This window comes from Globicephala melas, chromosome 1, assembly GCF_963455315.2.
Source record: "Globicephala melas chromosome 1, mGloMel1.2, whole genome shotgun sequence".
In the NCBI taxonomy this organism is placed as follows: domain Eukaryota; kingdom Metazoa; phylum Chordata; class Mammalia; order Artiodactyla; family Delphinidae; genus Globicephala; species Globicephala melas.
This window is the reverse complement of record NC_083314.1, coordinates 183,422,904-183,443,102: the sequence shown is the minus strand read 5'-3', so window position 1 is coordinate 183,443,102 and position 20,199 is coordinate 183,422,904. Positions and strand designations below refer to the sequence as shown.

Below are 20,199 nucleotides of genomic sequence, written 5' to 3'. Positions count from 1 at the left end.
AAATGACTTAAACCCTCTTCAATGTTCCTCCTCATTAGGGGGGACGCCCACACCCTTCCTCTCCGGGTGTGCATCTCTGCCCTGCTTCTGTCTTAACTAAACAGTTTCTCTGTGAGCTCTCCCACGTGTTGTGTTATGTCTCTAATGATAAACTCTGTACCTGTTTTTACACTTTTTGCCTCCTTCAGAAATGCATTTCTTCAGTGGAGGTAAGAGCCAGGGGAACTTTGCTTCTAGACTCTAGCCCCTGGTGAACTAGTGGCTAGGATTCCTGGTTTTCATCCAGGCTGCCCAGGTTCAATTCCTGGGAAGGCACTAAGATCTCGCTTCAAGCCACCACTCACTGCCGCTGCCTCTCCGAGATCACTAGGGGGTCCCGCAGGCCTTGTGGCAGGGCCAAAAAAACCACCAGAAATTCCTTAGTATTCCTAACTGTCAAGGGACTATTCACGTTTCCCCAAGTATCTCATAAATGTTTTAAAATCTTCATTTTGGGGACTTCCCTGGTGGCTCAGTGGATGGGACTCCGCACTCGCAGTGCGGGCGACCCAGGTTCAATCCCTGGTCAGGAAACTAGATCCCACATGCATGCCGCAACTGAGAGTTCGTGTGCCACAACTGAGGAGCCCACCTGCCACAACGAAGGAGCCCGTGAGCCACAAATAAGGAGCCCGCCTTCCACAACTAAGACCCAGTGCAATCAAATAAATAAATAATTTTCTTGTTTTTTTAAATCTGCATGTTGTTGACTTTTCTACTGAAGCATAATTTGCATGCAGAAAATCAGTATTTATAATAAGCTTCCTCAGTTATTCAGATGTAGGTAGCCTGCAGGCAGGGTGACCATATAATTTACCCTCCTCCTCAAGATACCTCCGAGAGTGAAAGAAAGTGGACCAGGAAGCACAGGGAATAGTCACCCCAGGCTGGGCCCCATCCAGAGAAGCGTCACCTACAGGAGGAAGCAACTCCTGGCCTGACTGAAACCAGGGAGCTGGGAAGCAGTGGTGCCAAGGCGAGGGCAATGCCAGGCTGCCTGGCCCACTGACGGGGAGGCTGCATGGTGGGTGAGCACAGCCTGGCCCACCACAGGCTCCCTGGGCTGCAAAGACTGCATCTTCACCCACAGCTCCTGCATCCCCGCAGGAAGGGAGCCAGCACTGTGCATCGCGTTATGGAATGTCCCAGAATACTAACTCCGAGTGCGGTTTCTGTAACTCAGATTCTATGTTTTCACTGACTTCCCTGTAAACCCAAAGACAAAGCCCCAAAGAGAAAAAATTCCAAACGGGCATACCTCGAAGATAAAGCAAGTCACATGACTATTCTGGCTTCCCAGTGCATATAAAAGTTATGTTTACACGATCAAATGTGTAATAATTTTAAAAACTCTTTATTTTATACCTATGACACGAGGACTATAGCCAATATTTTCTAATAACTATAAATGGAGTATAACCTTTAAAAATTGTGAATCACTATATTGTACACCTGTCACTTATGTAATACTGCATAGCAACTATAAGTCAATAAAAAAATTTTTTTAGTTAAAAAAACTTTATCGCCAAAACATGCTAACCATCACCTGACAACACAAAGTTGCCACAAACCTTCAATTTATTAAAAAAAAACAAAAGCGATATATTCAAAGTGCAATAAAGTGAGACGCAAGAAAACGAGGGTGTGCTTGTACAAAAATTCAAGTCCATTCCACTAATCTTTATTGGCACATCTACCAGATGTCAGGCACTTTGCTGGGCATTCATGGTACAGCAGTGAACAAAGCAATCCCTGAGCTGAAGACACTTCCTAGCGGATTTACACCTACAAGCAGGGCAAGCAAAAGGAAACTCTGCAGACCTCACACATCTCCCTACAAAGGACTCCAGGGCATCTGCCCTGGGCCACGTACCTTCCAAGGTCCCCCTCCGTTAGCTCTGTTGTTGGGAGAGCTGCCTACAGTCCCCAGAAAGCTTCCAAGCTTCCCTTAGGAAACCCTGCCCCTCAGAGGCCTACCAGGAATTCTGGTTTTTAAATTCCTCTACTTATTGCACTGTCCCATAAGGTAGCCACCAGCCACAGGAGGCCAGCCTGTATGCATTTAAATAAATTTAAATGAATGCAATTAAAAATTCAGTTCCTCCATGTCTGACTGCATTTCAGGCACTCATTGGCCACTTGCGGCTAGTGCCTAGCGTACTGGACAGCGCAGACGCGGAGCATCTCTATCACTGCAGAAAGTTCTAGTGGATGTTGTACTCTCCACCAACCTGGTATGGGACATGTCCTTCAATTTCACTGCGACCAACACCCAGGGGCTCCTACTAGGGGCCCACACTGATGCCATGATCCAGCCTCACAACCGGATGTGAATGTGAGGCCGAGCAATGGAAAAGCACGACAATGGAACACCGGACAGGGAACAACACACCAGCTGCCTTCGCTCCCTCGGCTGTCAGGGTCCGAGGCCGCCCTAGGCCAAGGCTTTACCCTCTGAGAGCCTCACTTTCCCCCATCGGTAAAATAACAGAGTTGGGCTGGGGGCTCCTAGGGGTCATTCTGATTCTGACATTCTAGAACTCTGACTCCAACAAGGAAAAAAGCAATTTGCTAAGAAAATGTGAACTAACATCATCCAGAATAAACCAAAAGAAAAATGCTCTTCTGAGACTTTAAATGCTGTCCCAGAGCCTGCATCTGTAGGGCTCGATAAAAAGAAGGAGGGACATGGGAATTCCCCGCAGTCCAGCAGTGAGGACTCCACGCTTCCACTGCAGGGGGCACAGGAGGGTACAGCACACCGCAGTGGTCTGGCTGTCCAAAGTTTGGGCTCTCAGGGGTAAACACCCCCCTCTGTTTTCAACTGCCCAGCACTGTGCCAAAGGTTTTAATCCTCACAGCCACCATGAAACAGGTACTGTTATTACCTCCGATTCACAGCCAAGAATACTGAGGCCTAAAGCCCACGCCTGCAGGAGGCAGAGCTGGGATTCGAACCTAGGCCCTTGGCTTCCTGAGCCTGGGTCCCACTTTTCAGACAAAAAGAGCTTCCGCTTACTTACAAGGTGCCAGCCATTCTGCCACGCTCTAGATACACTTTCTTTAGCACTCAGAACAGCCCATGATAAAACGGGTCACAGAAAGTTAGGCAGCTTCCAAGGGGCAGAGGCCACATTCACACCCAGGCCTGGGACTGGAGAGCTGGCTCTGACCACTGCCCTCCCCAGACTTTAGGGCCCCTAGCCCTTCAACACCTCCTTCTGACCGAGAGCATGGGACCCTCTTAATCATCTAGGATGGCGGTGGGTGTGGCGTCCTCTCCCTGCTAGACTGTGAACCTGCTAAGCTGGGGACTGAATTTTCCATGTCCGTGTCCCTCCCTCAGGGCACTTCACCCCTTGGAGGCGTCCAGTGAAGCTTGTTAAATTGATGGGCTGGGTTGCCCTAGGCCAGGAGGCTCTTCTTTCAACATGGGGTGTCAGCTCAGATGTCCTTAAAGGGCTCCCCACCCTGCTACATCCACTCCAGTGTCCTGGGGTTTCTCAGGGCCAAGTCGCTGTGACCACGGGCCTCATCACAACCCCTCCAACTCCCCTGGGCAGTTGTGTTGGCCACCTGAGGCTCACCTCAGCCAGGTATCCTGCCCACGTGTCCCCAGTCAGAGACAATATGCCATTGTGAATATATGAGCGGCAGTCCAGCAAGCAAGCACCGTGGGTAAGAAGAAGTGTGCGCATACATGTGGAAGTGTCCAGGCTATCCAAAAGCCTATTAACTATGTTAGAGGCTGGTTTTTAAAAAGGTAGTATGTATAGACGGGCTATTCATCATCCTGATGAAGTAAATAAAAGCCCAGCCTTCCACGAGTAGATTGAAATCAGTATTTTCTTTTGTGGGGAACGCAGTGGAAAGAAAGTGGGTCTGGAGGCAGAAGACCCATGAGGAGCTGTGCTTCCCCGCCCCCAGCCCTGGGCTCTTGTGGCCGGATGACCTTACAGAGAGGCAATGGGTCTCCCGGGACCTCAGTTTCCTCTTCCCTGACAAGAGTGGTGGGCTCCCTGCCATCCTCCCTCCCAGGGGTGCTGGACAAACCAAGCGAGATGAGAGATGTTACGAGCCCTTAGCAAAGCACAAACTGCAAGGTCACCCGGCCAATATGAGGCAGAGACCGATCCAAGCACCTGATCCAGGCCCGTCTGTCTCCCGATATCAGTTACTTCTATTATTTTTGCCCTCGGAACCTGAAGTGGGTGGCGCCAAGATGGCCACACAGCCAATAACAAATCAATGGCGCAAGGCTCCCCCAAAGATTTCTTCTCCCTAGAAAAGTCAAAACTGACCTTGAGGTCAGGAAAGGACTTTGACTCAGTCAGAAGCGGGGGTGGGTTCAGGGCACCCCACGATCCAGCACTGTCTGCCGAGCCTTTGCCTATTCCGAGGAGATGTCACCATCCACAGGAAACTAACCTGGCTTGGACCCAAGGTCAGTGTGACGCCCGGTCTCCAAATCTGAGGCACCGGGCCCCAAACAGGAAGGCGGGGTCACTGTCAACAGTGCATCAAGCAGCACAGGCCCTGTTGCAGGCCCCAGCGCCCGTTCGGCCTTGCCAGACTCCTCGCTCTTCCTTAGCTCAGGCTCCAATGCCACCATGCCTGCTTCCGTTCTTAACGACGGAATGGAAAGTAACCTTGAGGCTGCCCTCCCGCATCTGTCGGAAATGAGCCGGCTCGTGATCTCCGGCGTCCTCGGGGCCCTCTATATACCGGTGCCGGTGGCGGAAGGCAGGGATGGTCCCCTGACAAGAACAACCCCTTGCCCCCTTTGTGTGAGATGCTTCCGGGCTCAATGGACCATCCTCTGTTCTTAGCCGTGAACTCTTAGAGGGGAAAGGTATTTACCGTTCTTCCTGTTTTCAGCCGCCTCCCGCCCAAAACCGTGGCAGGGCACTGAAGGGACCGCATATGTGCAGCCCCCGCCCACTCGGGCGCCCACCGATGGGCTCAACCGGCTCCGGCCGCCGCCCAGCGAGCGGGTTACCTGCGCCGCACATTTCGGGGGATCCGGTTGGCTTTGAACCACCGCCCGGATAACGACCCCGAATTAGGGGGCTCACTGGGACCTGGGCTGGGGCTCCGGGGCGCTCGGGCAACGGGCGGGGCGGGACGTGGTGGGGCTGTGCTCCGACCCCCGCCCGGGGAAGGGCGCCGCGCCGCTTCCTCGCGCAAACGGCCTGCGTGACCTCGGCGCCGCCCCGCAGATGCGCCGGAGGCCGGAGCGGCGGCGCGCGGGGAAGCAGCCGGATCTGCGGCAGCCGAGGCGCATCCCGGCCGCGGCGGGCGGGCGGGGTCCGGAGGCGACCGGCCCGGCGGGGGCGGCGACTGGGGAAGGGAAGGCGCGGGGCCGGTGGGGGTCGGCCAGGCCCGGGCAGCGACTCGGAGTCCTGGCCGCCCGCCCTCCGCGCGTCCCTCTTACCGGCAGATCTGGATGGCGGACGGGGTCTCGGCGGCGGGGCCCGACATGGTGGCGGCAGCGGCGGCGGGAGCCTGAGGGAGCGCGCAGGTGTCTGGCAGGCCCAGCGCTGAATGAATTAGCCCGGGCGGTGCCGCGGAGGGGGAGGGGAGAGGCGGAGCCATTGCGCCGGAGAGGCGGGGCCTGTGCGCCGGCGGCGAGTCGAACGCAGCCTCCTGCGAAGCCCCGCCCCTCGCACCCGCCCTCGTCCCGCCCCCGGGCCGGCGCCGGCTCCCCAGGCGTCCGGTTCTGGCGGCGGCGGGGCCGCGGTGGGGCGCCGCTTCCAGAAGGTTCGGCGGCGGTTGGGCGGAGCCGGCGCGGGACTGGGCGACCTCGAGGGTCAGCCTGGCCCCGCGTGGCGCGTGTTTGTATGCGGCCTTCCCCTTGCCCGCGACCGGCAGTTCGGGAGGCCGCGACCGGTACTCGCCTTCTCAGATCAGCCCTGAGAGGAAATTGGGGGCGGTTTCCCGTAAAGGAGCATTCATGGCCGAGCTGGGAGGCACGTGGGTGCACAAAACGGGGAGCCAGGAACCATCAGGCCTCAGCGAGTGTCTTTTGCTGCAGGAACACGCAGCTGCTGGAGAGAAGCCAGGACCTGGGGTCCGTCTACACCGCCCGCTGTACACCACCTCTGGGTTGTTCCAAAAAGACTTCCTGAGAGTGCTCTGAGCGTTTGCTTGGGGGTGCGTGTCCTGCAGTGAGGAGCTGTAACGATGCTGCTCTGTGCCGTTGCACACCCTGTGCCCAGCAGTGGAGTCCAGGCCAAGTCGGTGTCACAAAATCCACCCAGAAAAGAGGGGAAACGTGATCACATCTATGTGCTGTAATTTTTTTTAATTATTTACTTATTTATTTGGGGGCTGAGTTGGGTTTTCCTTGCTGCGCGTGGGCTTTCTCCAGTTGCGGCGAGCGGGAACTACTCTTCGATGCGGTGCACGGGCTTCTCATTAAGGTGGCTTCTCTTTGTTGTGGAGCACGGACTCTAGGCATGGGGGCTTCAGTAGTTGTGGCACGTGGGCTCAGTAGTTGTGGCGCATGGGCTTAGTTGCTCTGTGGCATATGGGATCTTCCCGGAGCAGGGCTGGAGCCCGTGTCCCCTACGTTGGCAGGGGGATTCTTAACCAGTGCACCACCAGGGAAGTCCCAATGTGCTGTAATTTCAGAGAGCCATTACTCCGTATGAGACTTGACTTTCTCCCAATTTTTTACAATATACATAAATTGCTTCTGTAGTTAGATTTTTAAAAATCATAACCCATGGAACTCAAGCTCGCCCATTTATACTGAAATAACTCATCCTGGTTACTCCTGCATTACCAGACCAGCGAGGCGGCCCACCACACATCTCTAAGTCCCAGGAACAGAGGGAGCTGACCGATCATGTCTATCATTTCAAGATTATTACACTAAAAGTTTTGTTTTCTAGTGTGCAAGCATCTAGGGTCACCAACCCTATTTAACCACCACGTCTTCGCAGTATGGGTCCTGAAATGGATGGATTTCTTATGATGGGACCCGGGAGCAACAGCCAGCTTTGGAGCCTTAGGCAAGGCGAATTCCTTATCTGTTAAATGGGTGTAATAATACTCACCTTCCAGACCTTTAGGAAGATTAAATGAGATAACGAAAGTAAGGGGCCCAGCACACGAATAAGTTAGGGCCTCTCTTCCTCTCTGTGGTCACCTTCCCTGCTCATTCTTTCTCTCTAAACAACCCTTCCCAGACAGTGCAATGGAATGAGGATTTCCTGAGGCCCTGCCCTACTTGTATAGGTGGGCACATCACCAGGAGAGTTGGAGATATTCTGTTCTTTTCCTTTTCTAATATTTATTTATTTGGCTGCACCGGGTCTTAATTGTGGCACTTGGAATTTTCATTGTAGCCTGTGGGAACTTTAGTTGCGGCATGTGGGATCTTTTAGTTGTGGCATGCGGGATCTAGTTCCCTGCATTGGGAGCGTGGAGTCTTAACCACTGGACCACCAGGGAAGTCCCAATTCTGTTCTTCAGAAAGCTCAAAATCTGATTGGGGGACAAATCCAGGACACAAAAAACCTGGCTCTGACCATCTGCTGGACTAAATTCCTAGACTGAGTGGTTCCGGATTAAATAGCCAGGTCCCAGGACTTCCCTGGTGGCGCAGAGGTTGAGAATCCACCTGCCAATGCAGGAGACACGGGTTTGATCCCTGGTCCGGGAAGATCCCACATGCCGCAGAGCAACTAAGCCCATGCGCTACAACTACTGAGCCTGCACTCTAGAGCCCGCGAGCCACAACTACTGAGCCTGCGTGCCACAACTACTGAAGCCCGCACGCCTAGAGCCCATGCTCCACAACAAGAGAAGCCACCACAATGAGAAGCCTGTGCGCCTCAATGAAGAGTAGCCCCCACTCGCCACAACTAGAGAAAGCCCGCACGCAGCAATGAAGACCAACGCAGCCAAAAATAAATAAATAAATAAATAAAAATAAATTACTAACACATTGTTTTAAAAAAAGTGCAAACTTCCAAATTGCCCCCAACCAAGATAGTAAATCAAAACAATGTAGATTCCTAGAGTGGCAAGAATTAATGCCAGACTTAAAAGACCTAAAGGATGCATCACAGCTTCATTTATTGACTAGTCTGGTTCCTGAGAAACCAGATGGATCCCAGAGGACCCAGTTGAGTAGCTGCCCCAATTCCAGATAAGGTATCTTTTAGTTTACTGTTTGGTGGTAAAATACACATAAAATTTAGCATCTCAACAATTTTTACACGTGCAGTTCAGAGGTATTAAGTACATTCACAGTGCTGTGCAACCATGACCACCATTCCATCTCCAGAACTCTTCTTATCCTGCAAAACGGACACTCTGTACCCAGCTGAATGCTAACTTCCCATTCCCACCCCCGCCCAGCCCAGCCCCCAGCTGCCCCCATACTCAGGAGTGGCCTCTTTGCTGAAATATATATATATATATATATTTTTTTTTTTTTTTTGCCTCACCATGGGATCTTAGTTCCCCGACCAGAGATTGAGCACCATGCACTCGGCAGTGAAAGTGGCGAGTTCTAACCACTGGACCGCCAGGGAGTTTCCGCTCAAGCAGATTGACCCCCCCCATCAGGTGAAAGGTATGAGGCTATTGACTCAAACACAGGGAATCAGAACCCCTGGAGGTGGGACTCAGAAATCTGCATTTAACAAGCTTTCCAGGTGGTGCAAAAAATTGCTGTGACTGATGTCAATGTTTGTGTGAGTCTATACCTTGTAATATTTAGCCTGAAACGGGTGGAGGAAGCAAATGGAAGGCATTTGTCTTGTTATCATCATTGAAGGAGACCCAGAGCCCATTCTGGGTAGAGGTGGATTTACCATGAGGCTGATGAGGCTTAAGCTTGGATCGCCCACAAGCAAGGACAGGTAGTAGAATGTTCTAGGAGGGAGTTCCCTCGCAGTCCAGTGGTTAGGACTCTGTGCTTTTACTGCCGAGGGTCCAGGATTAAATTAAAAAAATTCTAGGAGCAGGGGGAGGCCAGGATTGTCACCAGGAAGCATATTTATGGAAGCATGTTGGTAAATTGCTTAAGGAGAAACCAAAAGGGATGGGACATCAACCTGCAGGCACCACTAGTTTGAAGTGACTCATTTTTTCCTTCTGAATAAATATTCACTTCCATCCTAAATCTATACTCATAATTTTACATGTTTTCTTACTTAGGGCCTCAAAATGTAGTCCCCATAAACCCTGAATCTGTCTCTGATTTCTGAGGTCCAGAATGTTTCTTTGTTCTTTAAGAACTTTGTCCTATGTTCCCCGAGGTTTTTAATTCACCGAGCACCAAGACAGGCGGCTCTCGGGCCCTCCCTCCAAACAGAACCAGCAGCAGGCACATGTTCAGCTGGAAATCTCCTTCCTTAGCCCCCAGGCCAGGGAACCCCTCGCTCACAAAGCGCAGTCGTGGGACCAGCCACCAGCCCTTGCTCCCTACTGCCCCCCAATGGCCCTTTGGTGACAAGACACCACGTGTGCACCTAGGGTGTGCCCTCTAGCGCCCTTCTCACGCTCCTGAAACCATTCAGAGTTTTATTACAGCTGCTTTAAGTGGCTGGGGCTTTTGCCAGGGCCTCTCAAAACCCAGAGTGAAGCCAGTTCCTCACTGGGAACCCTCAGTGGGTGACTGCCTTCTCCCCAACATCGAGTGCTCGAGCAGCTCTCTGCAGCGTGGCCACCTGGCTGCACAGGGACGCACACGCGCACGCAGGCACCCAGCACCCCAGAGATGCACCCACACGGGGAAGGGGGCCAGGCAAAAAGTAAAACCAAGGGAAATAACACCATTGGGTGGGTTAGTTCTCTGGACCGGCTATAGCAAGCTGGTGTGTGTGTGTGTGTGTGTGTGTGTGTGTGTGTGTGTGTGTGTTAAATAACCAATTATTGCTTTAACAATCTCTTGTCACTTTATTTTTAATTTTTTGGCTGTGCCGCGCGGCATGTGGGATCTTCGTTCCCCAACCAGGGATCGAACCGGCACCCCCTGAATTGGAACCACAGAGTCTTAACCACTGGACCACCAGAGAAGTCCCACCCTGGTGTGTTTTTAAAAAGTAAATATGGGGGACTTCCCTGGTGGCTCAGTGTTTAAGAATCTGCCTGCCAATGCAGGGGACACGGGTTCGAGCCCTGTTCCGGGAAGATCCCACGTGCCACGGAGCAGCTAAGCCCGTTTGCCACAACTACTGAGCCTGCGCTCTGGAGCCCACAAGCCACAGCTGCTGAGCCCGTGTGCAACAACTACTGAAGCCAGCACGCCTAGAGCCTGTGCTCCACAACAAGAGAAGCCACTGCAGTGAGAAGCCCGCACACCGCAACGAAGAGTAGCCCACACTCGCTGCAACTAGAGAAGGCCCGTGCACAGCAACGAAGACCCAATGCAACCAAAAATTAATTAATTAAAAAAAAATTAGGGCTTCTCTGGTGGCGCAGTGGTTGAGAGCCCGCCTGCCGATGCAGGGGACACGGGTTCGTGCCCCGGTCCGGGAAGATCCCACATGCTGCGGAGCGGCTGGGCCCGTGAGCCATGGCCGCTGAGCCTGCGCGTCCGCAGCCTGTGCTCCGCAACGGGACAGGCCACAACAGTGAGAGGCCCACGTACCGCAAAAAAAAAAAAAATTAAATTAAATATGGAGTCTTCCCTGGCGGTCCAGTGGTTAAGACTCTGCATTGCCAATGCAGGGGGCAAGGGTTCGATCCCTGGTCAGGGAACTAAGATCCCATATGCCTTGCGACAAGGCCAAAAAAAAAAAAGTAAAAAAAAAAAAGTAAATATGGCTGCTTATTGATGTTTCGAGTAGGAGGTGGCTGCCTACACATGATGGGGACGTGCTGCCGCTGTCTCCAGAGTGGTCACCCCAAAGCACGGTGGCGAGGATTCTTCAAAGCCACAGATTTTTCCAGACGTTCCCCGCAGGCTATGTTCATTCTGATCCTATTCCAGATAAACCAGTGGAAGACTCATCCTCAGAGTCTGGGCTTCACAGGTGGAGCAGAGTAATTTGTAAATGTTTATTAGAGGAGTCCTCCTTGGCAACCTGCTCTTTATCCTCATGGAAACGAGATCTGCCCTCTCCACATCAACTGCTGCTAGGGGACAGGTGGGGCCTGGCCCCAGCCTGAACCTCCCCGACAGCTCAGTGCTCTGATTGTCCTTAGGTCATTGGTCCATTTCACCCATTGGTTTATGAGACATGGGAGCCTTGCCTCTAACCAAGCGTGATAACCAGACAGAGTTAGACTCGGTCGTCACGGGACCAGAACAGAGAGGACATTGCAAGAGCTGTTCACTGGGCACTCTGTGAGCCTTATAAGGGTCATTAAATGCCCCCGAGCGAGGCGGCTTCCCACCCACGCAGAAGCAGCCCGCTCTGCCCTCGGCTCACCTTTGGCCATGAGACAGGGCTCTGGGAATACCTGGGGAGCTGCCAGGGGGAGGCGCCTGCAGGGGCCCTGTAGGGGAGGGATGTGGGCGTCGCTATTTCACAGGCCCAACTCAGAGGACCAGCTGAGACCTTCTAGGCAGGTCTTGCACGTCCCTGCTGGGAAACTGGCTTCTCGCCTCAGGCCCAGAGCCTCACCCACCCAGGCAAGTCTCAGCTCCTTGCCAAGGCCTGGCTGGCCTCCGGCTCAGATCCCCAGAATGCCTGACCCTGTGTGTCACTGGCCTACCTACACGCCCCGTCCCTGACTGCTTGGACTGTGGCTTGATTGGGGTCAGATCAACGAGAGTCACAGAGTTGGGGACCCAGATGGGGCTCAGAAGCAAGCAGTGGTGGAAAGGAGGAGAAGGGCCTCTGGTTGGTCAGTTTTTACCGAATTTCGACCCACACTGAAAGTTCTTATTTAAAGGGACAAGGAGTCTGCTCAGTTTGTGCCGATGGATGGGAGTCCTTGACCCGAGGGGGAAACCTGAACTCTCGCGGTGAGCGTGGGCTTGGGGGTTACGTGGCCCCCTCCACTCGTTCCCGGCAGCTCAGGAAAGCAGGCTTGCGTTCCCAGGAACTGCCCTCCCTACTCTCCACACCCTTCCCCACATTTGTCCCGGGGAGCTCATGCTCTGGTGTGGCAGCTTTTCAAAGTGATATTAGGGCTCGGGGGATAGGAGTTGAGGCAACAGCCAGTCTGTCAGGGTTCAGTAGAGTGTGGGCCCGTCACATCACCCTTTCGTTGGCTCACCATGTTTATTGAGGACCCACCATGTGCCGAGTTCCTTGGGGACAGAGCGGTACACTCAGCCCCAGCCCTGCCCCACAGGAGCTTACAGTCCAGCCAGCTGGGCCCAGACAGGCGGTAGGACAGCCCACCTTGCTGGGGGCTCACCTGCTGTCTTCACATTGACTTCTTCAGTAATGCCCACCGCTTCCCCACATCCTGCCACCAGAATCAGTGCCATGGTCATCATGGGTTTATGTGGCATAGCTCAATTTAGTGACCCCCCCCATCAGCTCTATCTTCTTGCTCCTAGTGCCCTGGTCCTAGTGCACAGGCTGTTGGACCGGGGACCGGGGGGAGGACTCGCAACCTCCCACAAATGCTCAGCGAATCCCCACGAGATGCTGGGAACACGACTGAGAGTGGGCCACAGATGCTCCGGCCTTCTCCTGGGATCCACTGTACCCCACCAACACCACTGGACCTTTGAAGGCTCTCTGGCTTCCATGGGGAGAAAAGAAAAGTCTTAAGAACAAGTTGCTTCCAGTTATCTGTCCTGACAGTAGCAGAGAGCAGTTCAAAAGAGAAAATGAGAAAGGCGGATTCCTGTTCCTTAACCTGCCGTGTCACCCCTTGAATTTCTGCTGCTCCAGGACATGGGACCTGCTCACCTCACACTGGCACCAGCTCTGTGCTGGACCTGGGCCCTTCAAGGTGGCAAGCTTCCTTAAGGCCACAGGGTACCCTCATTCTTGTCCCACCCCTTCTTCACACCCCAAGACCACCTGGCCTGGTGTGTGGTACACAGGTGTTAACTTAATGCTTGGGGAAATAAATCCTCCCCAAGACTACCTAAGGAAGCCCCCACCCCCAGGGACACAGAGCCCTGGCTGCATCCTGTCCCTATAATTGGAAGCTTTAGGCAGGGAGCCCAGGAGTGGAGGTCATGGCTCCCCAGCCTTCAAAGCCCCTCAGGACATTGCTGCTGTGTGCCCAGAGGTTACCAAGCTGAGCTGGCGAGAAGGCAGGTTCAAGCAGGGCTGGGAGGGTGGTGACCAGTCAGAGCAGACTGCGGCACCTGGCTCAGGTAAGCTCCTGGCCCAGCCCTTGGGCTGGTGCCAGCGCTGGGGCAGGTGTGTGGGCTGCCCAGGCAGCAGTGGCTGGCCCAGCTCTAGAACCCTTCCACCAACTGGAGTGGGAGGCTTTTTCTTCTCCCTGCAGCCACCTGCCCCTTCACCTCTAGCCCAGACACCCCAAGTTGGGGCTGAGAGTGGGCCTCTCCTCTTATTTCCTGAGCCTCCATGGAGGTCAGTCTGCCACACAGCTCACAAACATCCGGGTCTGGCCAGGTTGTAGGTACCAGGCTGGTCCCCCGTGGTGGGAAGGAAAGCCGCCACCAAGAGCTCCCTCAGTCTGTCCAGCATTCCTGGTCCCACGCTGTCAGCAGGGTCCCGTGGGCCGGCCAGGGGACTACCAGGGCCGCCAGAGGCCTGGATCCCGAGGAGGCGCAGGTGGCAAGGGCGCGGGCGGCGGGGAGGGCGCGGGCGGGCCGCAGGAGTCCCCCGCGCGCCCGCCGTTGGGGGTGGCGCTGGCCGCCCTCCGGCGCAAGTGCTCCAGCAGGCGAGTGCTCACGGCGGGCTCCAGGACACGGCGGGTGTGTAGCACGCGGGCCAGGCGCGCCAGGCAGGCTCGGTAGCCCTCGCGGTAGCTGTCGGAGGGCGCTGCGGACGGAGAAAGGCATGAGGCGCGGGGTGGAGTGAGGGGCGCGGGGCGCGGAGACGGGCCGGGCCGGGGCAGGGTCACTCACTGGGCGCTGCCGTCGGGCAGGAGGACGCAGGCAGCTCCTGCAGGAAGCGCACGGTCATTTCCAGGATGTCCGCTTTCTCCAGCTTCGAGAAGTGGGAGCTCTGCGCCCGGCCACGAAGGAGAGGGACAGAGAAAGGGACAAACAAGACAGAGCTCCGGCAGGCTGCCGTGAGTACCGCGCTCCCAGGAGCTGGTGCCGGGCCTGCCGTAGCCCGCGGTGGGTCGGCTCCGCCGAGCCTGTCCTACCCGGGCTCAGCCTTGGGCGCCGCGCGTTGTCCCCTCATCGGCTTCTCCGGCAAGGGCATCTCGGCCCGCCAGGCCTCCTCGCCCCGCGCCCCGGGAGCCCCCTACCCCCAGTCCCAGTGCGCCCGGCCTGTAACCGAGCGCCCCGGCACTCACCTCCCTGCCCAGCAGCGACAGGATGAGGCCCTTGAGCTGGCTCAGGCTCTCGTTGATGCGCGCGCGGCGGCGCTTCTCCAGCAGTGGCTTCAGGCTCTGCAGGCGGGCGCGAAGGCCGCGGTTACAAGGGTCGCCGTCCAGGCCCCCGCCCCCGCCGCTCTGCGCCCTGCCGCCAGGCCCCGGCTCCTACCTTGCGCAGCTCCGCCGGGTCCCCTGCCCTACGAGGCAGCCCCATGCTCGGCGGGAAAGCGGCGCCGCTGCCGGGCCCGCGCGTGGGAGACTTGTGCCCGCCCAGATACCGAGCGCAGACTGAGGCCCGCAGAGAAGTGTGGTGCGCGGCCGGAGCGGACGCCAGTGGAGCGCGCCACGCCCGCAGCCCGGCTTTAAGGAGGCAGCGCTCCCGCTCCGCCCCGTCCCGCCCCGCGGAGCCAGTCCGCCTGTGGGTCCCACCTCCGCCTTTGTTCCTGCGCGGGGTTGGGGCGGAAGGGGGCACGGCGGAGGCCCCGAGTTCCTGCTCCAGGCCTTCGAGTCCCATCTGCTGCGATCCCGGGGCGCCCTCCTCCCAGAGCACCTGCAGGGGTGTGTGTGGGCGCCATCGAAGCCCTCGCTGCCCTGACCCTCGGGCAGGAGGCGAGCGGGTGGTGCCAGGCCCTTGTCCCTTCTTGTCCAACGCCGCCCTTCTTCCCTCATTCGGGATCAGCGCCTCCTCTGAGCCCCGCCCTGGGCTTGGGCAGGTTACCCAGCGGCGGCAGGACCCCCAAGTCCCGGGCCTCAGGGAGCTACCACTCGGGTTTTTACTATGGGGAGGGACTCGGCCCACCAGTTGTTCTGCGGGGCTGTAAGGGGAGACTGAGGCCCGGAAAGAGACCTCAACTTGCTCCGGCTCTAACGACTGGAAACTGGCCAGGCAGAACTAGGGCCCCGGTGGCTCCATAGAATTCTCCGGCCCTCACCGAGTTAGGGACCACCTGGTTCCCCTGTCCTCGGTTTTGAACGGGGAAACTGAGGCCCAGAGAAAACGAGGCAACCCAGGAGCGCCCGGAACTCATTTTCATTTCACTGGCTCCAGCTCCGGGCTCCCACCTACAGGACCGGCGGAGCTCACGTGACGGGCGGGGCGGGGCAGTCCTGGGCGCCAGCTCTTTGCTGCCCATCTCCTCCGTCCGGGCCCGCCTCCTCGCCGCGTAGATGGTGCTGCCGCAAACTGGCTGGGCGTCCCCCGCCCATCTGCTCGGAACTGCCCTCCGTCAACCGGCTGGCGGACTGCCGGGCCGACCCGCGGGCGGATGGCGGGCTGGACCCACCTAGCCAGGCCGGGAGGAGGAACCACAGGGCGGAGCCTACCGGCGCTGTCCTGGGTGCTGGACGGGGCCCCTCCCCTCCGCCGCTCAAACCCCATCTCCGCGCTCCACCTTCGACGCTCCGCCTAAGTCCCCTCGGCCGCGTGCTCCCCAAGCAGGGCTTGAGAAGACCAGCGCGCCCATCAGGAAGGAGCCCGGAGCATCCGGGCGAGTGGGAGCTCACGCCACCCGTACCTGACTGGCCACCACTTATGGAGCACATGCTGTATGTCAAGCGCCTTTCGGCCCTCCTTTCCATTATCTCCCTAACAGTCCTAACTATGAGAATAAGTCAACACATCTAGCGGAGCAGAGCCTGGGCATGCCTGAGCCACTGTCTCCTCAAATTGAATCGTTGAGCTCAGGGTACCTATGGGCCGGCCTCCTCCAAGGTTATTAAATGTCCTCTCTCTCTCTCTCTCTCTCTCTTTTGGCCACACGGCCTGGCTTGCGATCTTAGTTCCCCGACTAGGGACTGAGCCCGTGTACTTGGCAGTGAAAGCGCGGAGTCCTAACCACTGGACCACCATAGAATTACCTCATTAATTATTCTTTAGGGGCTCAAGAAAAGGACTTCATGGATCCTTAACTGATGCCCCACATGCCACCCCTGGCCACACACACTGGCTCACTCAGCTCTGTGCCGACAGGCCCCCCTGCACCAACATCTGCATCCTTGCTGAGATGCCCTGAAACTAGCTCCTGGGGAGGAAGGTTCTTTCTAGAACATCCCCCTCCATGCCTGTGGACCACGGTTTGAAGCCTGGAGGGTGGGGAAGCAGACTCCATTTTCAGTTACCCCAGATTTTAAGTCTCTCCTGTCTTCTCCTATTGCTGTTCCCTTCAACCAAAGGATTCTGGGGGTTTTGCTGGTTACCTGGAGGAAGAAGTCATTTATAACCAGGGGAACTTAGGTAAGACAACCAAGTGGACAGGGTATGGGGGTGCAGGTTTTAGGGAAGCTGGAACCACTTAGGGTACAGTGGGGACACACTCCACCTGGGTGCCTGCTCTTGGGTGGGGGGGAGAGGTCTGAACAGGTGTTTTCCACACAACAGGTGGGCAGATGGCCTGATCCCAGCAGAAGAATGAGAGGAAGCCTCCTGGTGGGGGAGGGAGCCCCTCAACTGACATCTGGAGTGTGGGAGACATTGTGGGTGCTCTGGGAAAGGGGAACTTCAGGTGCAGAGGGAAGAAGGGCACAGCAGGGTCAGCCTCTGTGAGTGTCAGCCCCTGAGCTTTGCCCCTTTCTATTTGTGCCACTGTGGACAAGATACGTTAAAAAACCAAACCAAACAAACAATGTAAAAGAATGAAATTAGAACATTCTCTAACACCATACACAAAGATAAGCTCAAAATGGATTAAAGCCCTAAATGTGAGACTGGATACTATAAAACTCTTAGAGGAAAGCATCAGCAGAACACCCTCTGACATAAAGCACAGCAAGATTTTTTTGATGCACCTCCTAGAGTAATGAAAATAAAAACAAAAAATAAACAAATGGGATCTGATTAAACTTAAAAGCTTTTGCACAGCAAAGGAAACCATAAACAAAACCAAACAAACAAATTTTTAAAAGAACTCCCTGTGCCTCAGTTTCCCCAGCTGTAAAATGGGTATAGTGTTGTACCTCTCTCATAGCATCCCTATGGGGTTAAATATGCAGGTGAAACCTGGCATGGTGCCTGGTAAGCAGTAGGGCTTCCAAAAATATGTTCTTGCTGGCGTGGGTTCGCTAGAGATGCTGAGCAGGACCCCGTGGACCCAGTGCAGCCCAGAAAGGACAGAGAAGGCCTGGATCTCAGCCTGACTTTGGCATCCTCAGAAAGGAGTCTGACAAGATGGTCAGCAAGGATGAGTGCTCACGCGTGACTTTTATGGAGATGTCTCTGTCAGCAGCGGGAGCGGCTCAGGTTGTCTCTCCTGCCTTGCCCAGTGCCATAGCAGCAGCACGTCACCCTCATCTGGACCCCAAAATGACAAAACCATGTGACAGTTGAGGGTGTCCAGGACCAGGGGAGCCAACATGGGAGTGCAGGGATTTTTTTTTTTTTCATGGAGGAAGCACAAGGGAGGGGCCCTCAAGATAAGCCATTTAGCTCTTTGTCATCAAAGCACCCCTGCCACTCGCAGGCCTCAGGGTACAGCTGCGCTCGGTGGGCTAGAGGAGGGTGGCTGTGGCAGGCACCAAGAGCCAGTCGAAGCCCTGAGGCTGACAGGATAAGATGCCTCCCTCCCCTTGTCGCCTTGGGTAGGGGTCCCAGACCCCAGCCGTCATAGGTCCCATGGGAGAGTGAGGCAGGTCTGGCGTGGTGAAAGTGGCTGGAAACCCACCTGGCCACTCAGGCCCAGAGGCTCCAGTTTAGGCGGGTGCCATGGAGCACTGGAGCCCATTGCACGTGGCGCCACCTGGTGTTGTTCCCAGGGACTTGGATTCCCACTGTTCCCGGAAGCCGCTTCCCTCTAAGGCATTTCCAGCACCATCCTGTGCCTGTCCCGCTACCCGCTGGGTGAAATAGCCCAGTGCACAGCCCTCACGGGGCTTCAGTGGGGAGGTGGGGGGTGACGGGGAGGGCGGGGAGGAAGGGCACAGGATGTTTCAAAGTTGCCGATGTGCTGACTGTGCTCCCACAGCTACACAGCTCCCATCTTCTAGCAGTTCTTCCTCCTGTCCAGCCTGCTGTGCCTCCCTCCAGCTCCCACGAAGGGCTTCCGGCCAAGCAGGCAGGGTGGTTTGGCGCACGTGTGCTCTTCTGGCCCGCTGCCCTCCCAGGGCCATCCTGTCCCCTTGGGGAGGGGTCCTGGCCCTGCTCTCCGGGCAGCTGCTCTGGCGCACCTCCCCATTGCCCCCCAGCCCTTGCTTTCCCGTCTCTCTCCATTCGGCAGCCCCGGGCCCTCGAGCTCACGATTGACTCCCCCACCTCAGACAGACAGCCAGCGGCAGCTCTGGGTGCTCTCTGAGGCCAGGGTCTCTAGATCCGGAAACCGGAGCCCACCAGGCATTACTGTCCTTTTCCCCTTCTCTCCCTCCCTGCCTCGGGGAGGCTACGTGGGCAGTTCTTGGGGGTCTGGAGGGACCGAGGAGGGCTGAGCGCCCAGCACCCATGGCCACCTGCCAGGGCATAGACCCAGAGCCCCAGAGCCCCTGAGGGACTTGTTAGGCCTGTTCCTAGCGCACGGCCTTTGCCCTTGAAGTCTCGCACGCCTGGAATGCGCCTACGTACGCACCTTTGAATAAAGCCCAGCCCACCGCACCTCCCCTTTCCCCGACTGCCCACGTAGCCCCTATAACTTACTAAGTCCCCGTTTTCCTGCTCTGATCACACTTGTCACTCTCTGGAACTGCGGTCATCGTTTGCTGGCTCGTGTCCCCCAGCACCTAGGAACTGGCACTGGGTGGATGAATCAGTTCGTCTGGGGGCTCTGCCCGCCAGCGCATGGACGGCTCTGATCACCGGGGTCTGCTTTTTTTTTTAATATTTTGGCTGCACGGCGCGGCCTGTGGGATCTTAGTTCTCCGAGTAGGGATCGAACCCGCGCCCCACGCATTGGGAGCGCCGATTCTTGACCACTGGACGAGCAAGGGAAGTCCCGGGGTCTGCTTTTCGACCGGAGGTAAATATGGAGAGAAGTCCCTGGGCGCACCGCCTCTGTCACCGGAGTCCGGCCCTCGGCGCTGCTGCGGCTGGCGGGCGGGCGGGGGCCTCGGACCGCGGCGGGCGGGGCCGGGCGGAGGCGGCGCGGGGGGCGGGCCCGAGGCTTAGGCTGGGCGCCGCGGGGGCCCCCAGCCCCAGAGCTCGGCGGAGGCGGAGCGGAGCGGGCGAGGCAGCGCGGGGCCGAGGCCGGGCCGGCAGCCGCTCCGCCTCCCCACTCGCAGGCCCCGACGGTCGCGCCGCGGGCTCTCCCGGTGCCCGAGGACAGACGCATGGCGCCCCGGGAGCCGCTCTGATCCCCGGGTCGCGGCGCCGCGGGCGGCACCATGGCCCTGGAGCGGACGCTTCAGGCGGCGCGCCAGGGCGACCTGGACGTGCTGAGGTCCCTGCACGCCGCCCGCCTGCTGGGGCCCTGGCTGCGCGACCCGCTGGACGCGCTGCCAGTGCACCACGCGGCCCGCGCCGGCAAGCTGCATTGTCTGCGCTTCCTGGTGGAGGAGGCCGGTCTGCCCGCAGCGGCCAGCGCGCGCAACGGCGCCACGCCGGCCCACGACGCCGCCGCCACCGGCCACCTCAGCTGCCTGATGTGGCTGCTCTCTCAGGGCGGCTGCAGAGTGCAGGTGAGTCCGCGCCGCGCACGGGGCACCCGGGGGGGCTTCCTCCCCAGGAGAGAGTTCTGGTCTGGAGCCCTCGGGTCTTAAGGGGGGGGGGTGGGCTTGGGAGCTCCCTCCAGAGGACTTGGGGCGGGGTGGGCTCCCCGGGTTGAGAGTACCCGGGCAGATGCCCTGGCAAGCCCT

General features: G+C 57.1%; 3 protein-coding genes across 5 annotated transcripts in view; 1 reads left to right on the top strand and 2 right to left on the bottom strand.

The window, feature by feature from the left end:
• The window catches only part of ACOT7 (acyl-CoA thioesterase 7), a 90,197-nt gene extending 84,549 nt beyond the window's left edge, over nucleotides 1-5,648 (bottom strand). The window contains exon 1 of the mRNA XM_030880168.2: nucleotides 5,474-5,648. Coding sequence (XP_030736028.1) covers nucleotides 5,474-5,634 — 161 coding nt within the window. The 5' untranslated portion in view covers nucleotides 5,635-5,648. The remainder of the gene's footprint in view (nucleotides 1-5,473) is intronic.
• An 8,023-nt stretch (nucleotides 5,649-13,671) lies between these two features.
• Nucleotides 13,672-14,691, bottom strand: HES2 (hes family bHLH transcription factor 2). The gene is made up of 4 exons (XM_030880157.2): nucleotides 14,597-14,691; nucleotides 14,407-14,502; nucleotides 14,009-14,108; nucleotides 13,672-13,922 (listed from the first exon to the last, which is right to left on the bottom strand). Exons 1-4 carry the CDS (start codon nucleotides 14,639-14,641, stop codon nucleotides 13,672-13,674), a joined length of 492 nt encoding a protein of 163 aa, XP_030736017.2. The 5' UTR covers nucleotides 14,642-14,691.
• Nucleotides 14,692-19,728: 5,037 nt separating this feature from the next.
• The window catches only part of ESPN (espin), a 31,480-nt gene continuing 31,009 nt past the window's right edge, over nucleotides 19,729-20,199 (top strand). For all 3 annotated transcript variants that reach the window (XM_060289497.1, XM_030880120.2, XM_060289489.1), the window contains exon 1: nucleotides 19,729-20,022. In XM_060289497.1, coding sequence (XP_060145480.1) covers nucleotides 19,729-20,022 — 294 coding nt within the window. The remainder of the gene's footprint in view (nucleotides 20,023-20,199) is intronic.

What these genes read in the sequence shown, in the direction of transcription:
- HES2 (XM_030880157.2), bottom strand. Translation starts at nt 14,641, where the DNA reads ATGGGGCTGCCTCGTAGGGCAGGGGACCCGGCGGAGCTGCGCAAG. An exon ending in ACCCGGCGGAGCTGCGCAAG is followed by an intron (nt 14,503 to 14,596) that starts GTAGGAGCCGGG and finishes GCCCGCCTGCAG; the next exon opens with AGCCTGAAGCCACTGCTGGA. An exon ending in CTGCCCGACGGCAGCGCCCA is followed by an intron (nt 13,923 to 14,008) that starts GTGAGTGACCCT and finishes CTCCGTCCGCAG; the next exon opens with CGCCCTCCGACAGCTACCGC.